Genomic DNA, 4530 nt, shown 5'->3' on the forward strand with positions numbered 1-4530 from the left:
TGAGCCCCCACCCAACATCATAGACTGAGTCCTGATCCTGGTGTCATAGACTGAGTTTCCAGCCTAGTGCCACAGCTGAATCCTGACCCTGCTTACAGACTGAGCCTTGACTCTGATGTTGCACACTGAACTCTGATTTTGATGGCAGATTCTCTTCCCCCAGACTCCAGACATTGTCTCCAGGGGCCTCTGGTCATTGGTGCCTAATATTCCCATCCAAACTCCAACCTCCAGCTGCCAAGACCAAACTCATTGTTTTCTTTCCTCCTCCTATGTCCCTGTGGCAGGGTGACCGTACTATCTTCCCGGTGACCTGGCCAGAAACCTGGAGGCCAGCCTTCCCTCCTCACTACCCCTCAGGACACCAAGCCCCGTCAATTTCATCTCCCTGACATTTCTCCACTCTAACATCTTTTCTTTTCTCTGCCATTGTTTGAATTTCAGTCCCTGTTCTCTCCCTGCCCAACCACAATTCTTGTTGGGGTTTTCTCACGCAAACAATGGTCAACCGCAATTTCTACCCCCCTGTTGCACTGTAATTGGTTTACCTGTTCCCTTCTCTCTTTTTTTAATGTTTATTTTTGAGAGAGAGAGAGAGAGAGAGAGAGAGAGTGAGTGGGGGAATGGCAGAGAGAGAGGGAGACACAGAATCTGAAGCAGGCTCCAGGCTCTGAGCCGTTAGCACAGAGCCCGACACGGGGCTTGAACCCACAAACCGTGAGATCATGACCTGAGCCGAAGTCAGATGGTTACTCGACTGAGCCACCCAGGTGCCCCATTTACTTGTTCCCTTCTAAGCCAGGAGTTCCATGGGCTGTATCTGGTTCAACATCTGATTTTATAAATAAAGTTTTATTAGCACAAGTCACGTCCATTTGTGTATGTATTATCTATGACTGCTTTCATGCTGTAACAGCAGAGTTCAATAGTTGCATCAGAGACCACGTGAGCTGCAAAGTCAAAAATATTTACTCTCTGGCACTTCAGAAAAAAAGCTTGCTGACCCCTGCTGTAGCCCATGAGGTTCATGAGGGCAGGTACTATATGACCTGCTTGCACATCCCCAAGCCCCAAGTGGTAAAATCTTATGTGTATTGATCAGCTCCTGTATACCTTGCCTAGTGCTAAGCCTATCAGGTACTTTGCGTTCTTCTATCCTCATAAGCCCTCGAGTGCTCCCTTTACAAAAGAGGAAACTGAGGCTTAGAGAACTTGTCCTAGGTCATACCATACGGGTAAGAGGCAGAGATGGATGTGAACCCAGGAATTTCCACCTCCAAAGCAGGGGTTTGTAACCACCAGGCTATCCTGTGGTAAGCTGATGAAAGTATGGATGAGTGAATAAATGATTGGAAGGGTGGATGGTTGGATGGATGAGTGAATACATTGTTGGATAGGTGGACGGATGGTTAGATAGTTGGCTAGCTGGCTGGATGGCTGGATGAATGGATAGTTGGTTGGCTGGATGGTTGGCTGGGTGGGTGGTTAGATGGTTATATAAATGGATTGATGGATGCTGGGACGCATGAATGAATGGATCCTTGGCTTCCTGGCTGTTTGGATGGATGGATGGATGGATGGGTATATGATTAGATGGGTGAATGGTTACATGGTAAGATAGGTGGATGGTTATGTGGTTGGATGGATGGATGGTTAGATGGTTGGATGTTTGGACGGATGGATGGATGGCTAGTTGAATGGATGGATGATAAGGTGGATGGACGAATGGGTGGATGGTTAGGTGAATGCATGCATGGATAGATGCATGGTGGCATGAATGGATAGTTGGCTAGCTGGCTGGTTGGGTGGCTGGATACATGCATGCACAAATACATGGATGCATGGGCGGGTAGTTGGGTGGCTGGCTGATTGGATGGATGAATGATTAGATGAATGGATAGATCATTGGTTAGATGAATGTATGCATGGATGGATGCATAGTTGCATGGATAGATAGTTGGCTAGCTGGCTGGTTGGATGGATGCATGGATATGTGGATGGATGGATAGTTGGGATAGATGGGGTGGCAGTGTCCAGAGACAGTGAGGCATTCGTTACATTAAGGAAATGGCATTCGGAGGGGATGAGTGGGGGAGGGGGAAGATGTAGATAGAAGGGGGGCAGGACAGAGTCAGAGAAGCCAGGCAAGAGGGAAACCCAGTTAAGGCACAGTATGTACTCATTACGGATTCGGTGAGGCAACTTCCCTGCAGGTCCTAACTACCCTTTCCCCAGCCTTGTTTCATTCCCCAAATCCAACCCTATCATTTTCCCAGGAAGTCCCATTAGGTGTCCAGATGGCCAGTTACAGAGCTTGAGAGGGGCACACAAAAAAGCCCTCTCCCTATGTATCTCCCTACTCCTCCCAGGGCTGAAGCCTGGAAGGACATTGTGAGGAAAGACTCTACTCCCCAGCACCATGCTTCTCGCTAAGGAGCCTGGATTCAGGTTCCACCATTAGCCCCTGCAGCCCCAGCCATAAAAGGGTGTAAGAGCGACTGCTGGTTTCCTCAGCTCACTCCCCCACCTGCCAGCCTGTGAATCAGTCTCAATGTGCCTGGGCAGGAAGATGGGCTGGGCGGAGAGGCCAGGAGCGGGTGGCACTTCATAAGGATCTGGGTCCCAGACAGGGCCTTCGGGGGTCCATGGTTGATGCACTTGTTCTCCGGCATTGCCATCCACTGGTGGATTTAAAAGCCCTCCCCAGACCCTCCGGCTGCCCACACTGGCAGCTTCGTTTACCAGTCAGAACACAGCACAGAGGTAGCTCTGGGACAGAACTGTTTCCAGATCCTGGCCCCTCCAGCATGCGCTTGCTATGTGACCTCGAGCAAAAGTCACTCAGCCTCTCTCAACATCACGAGGGTTCAACAACCGGCGAGCAACTTCTACCTTTCTGGCTATTCTTTTCTCGTGTCCCAATCTCCGGGCCTCCCTCTGTCTCCCCGGCCCCAGCCTCCAGGTCCTCTGATACTCCTGTCTCCTTCTTGGCCCAAGCAGGGTGCCTGGTACACATTAGGCCCTCAACCAGTCTGCGGAATGAATGAGCTAATGAGTCTTCTCCCTGGCTTCCCCCCTGCATGAACACTCACTGTCACCCTGGACAAGCACTTGGCTCATGCAGGTGACAGTGGAGGCTAAGCAGTGGACTGGAGTGGGCGAGGGTCGGGCAAAGGTGGGAGGCACGGGAGGAAGGACATCCAGGAGGCTCCTATCGCACTGTCCCCCACACCCTGTGGCCCCTGATACTGGCTGGTTATCTTCAAGGGAAAACTCATCCTGAGATTTAAGGAGAAGCGTCTTTTTGCCAAAGCGATTCGCCCAGGCCTCGGGGGATATAATACAAGGGGCCTCTCCAGCCCCCACAGAAGTAAACTGAGGCCCCAGGACCCGGGAGGGGACCGCCACCAACCCCTTTCGTGTGTTGTGTTTGAGGGAGGCGTCTTCCAGAACCCCTCGGAGTCTCAAACCTCCTCTCTTTGGCTGCCTCCCTAGCTTCCATCCTGCCATCACCCAGGAGCAAACAGCAGCAGGAACCCCCAGCCAGTCATCAGGGTGCCCCAAGGGAGTTCTGGGGTGGATTCTCGTTCTGCAAATTTACCTCCTGACACAAGGTCCTGGCTGAGCCTGGGGAGACGGTTCCTCTGAAGTGACAAGGACCCCATAAGTCTGTGACGTTCTGTCGGGGCCCCGGGGGACTAGGGATCATGGAATTTGGGGCCGGATCAGGCAGAGCCTGTGCCCCAGGCAAAGGAAAGGCTCCAGGCTGTCCAGGGAGCCCTGCTGGGGGCGGGGGGACATGCCTGCTGGCCACTGCCCGCCCCCTTACCTCTCTTGAAGGCCCACCGCTTCAGCCACCGCTTGGAGAGGGCTGGCCAGGAGTGGTTGAGCGCTGAGTTAGCCATGGGGGCCCACGCGCGCGAGAGTGGTGGGTGCACAGCAGGGGCTGAAGCAGGAGTTTGGCCGGGAAGCCCTTCCAGGATGGGGCTGCCAGCAAGAGGGGCGGAGACTGCCGCCAGGGGCGGCCAGATGCATCAGCTGATGGGAGCTTGGGGCCAGGGCAGGGGGGCAGGGGGGCTGGGGGGCCAGGGACTCCAGCCTGGGGGGGAAGGCCAAGCCCTGAGCACAAGCCCCCCTCACCCCTCCTCCATCTATAGGCGTCTCACCCTGGCCGGGCTAGACATTCCCAGGACGGGCGGAAGGAAACGGCACTGTGAGTGGTAGTGACATTGGGGTCCTCAGAAGACAAGTTTAGACTGGGTCCTGAGGTGAGCTTGGGTGTGTGTGAACGTCTGCGTGTGTGTGTGTGTGTGCGTGCACCACTGGCTGTGATTTTGACCCTGCGTTTGTGAGTCTGCACCCAGAGTGTGTATTTTCACATCTGTGCATGTGTGTGTGTGTGTTTAAGTTTTATTTATTTAAGTCATCTGTACATCCCCCGTGGGGCTCGAACCCACGATCCTGAGATCAAAGTCACGCACTCTTCCAGCCGAGCCAGCCAGGCGCCCCTGTGAGTGTGTGTTTGAGGGC

The 4530-nt window shown here is 53.6% G+C and overlaps 1 protein-coding gene across 1 annotated transcript in view; it reads right to left on the reverse strand.

Annotated features, from left to right (window-relative positions):
• Positions 1-4007, reverse strand: part of ARHGEF18 (Rho/Rac guanine nucleotide exchange factor 18) — an 83600-nt gene extending 79593 nt beyond the window's left edge. Inside the window, exon 1 of the mRNA XM_040449791.1 lies at positions 3830-4007. Coding sequence (XP_040305725.1) covers positions 3830-3905 — 76 coding nt within the window. The 5' untranslated portion in view covers positions 3906-4007. The remainder of the gene's footprint in view (positions 1-3829) is intronic.
• Positions 4008-4530: the final 523 nt, after the last annotated feature.

The sequence above is a fragment of the Herpailurus yagouaroundi genome, unplaced genomic scaffold, assembly GCF_014898765.1.
Source record: "Herpailurus yagouaroundi ecotype Mexico unplaced genomic scaffold, PumYag 200, whole genome shotgun sequence".
Taxonomy (NCBI): domain Eukaryota; kingdom Metazoa; phylum Chordata; class Mammalia; order Carnivora; family Felidae; genus Herpailurus; species Herpailurus yagouaroundi.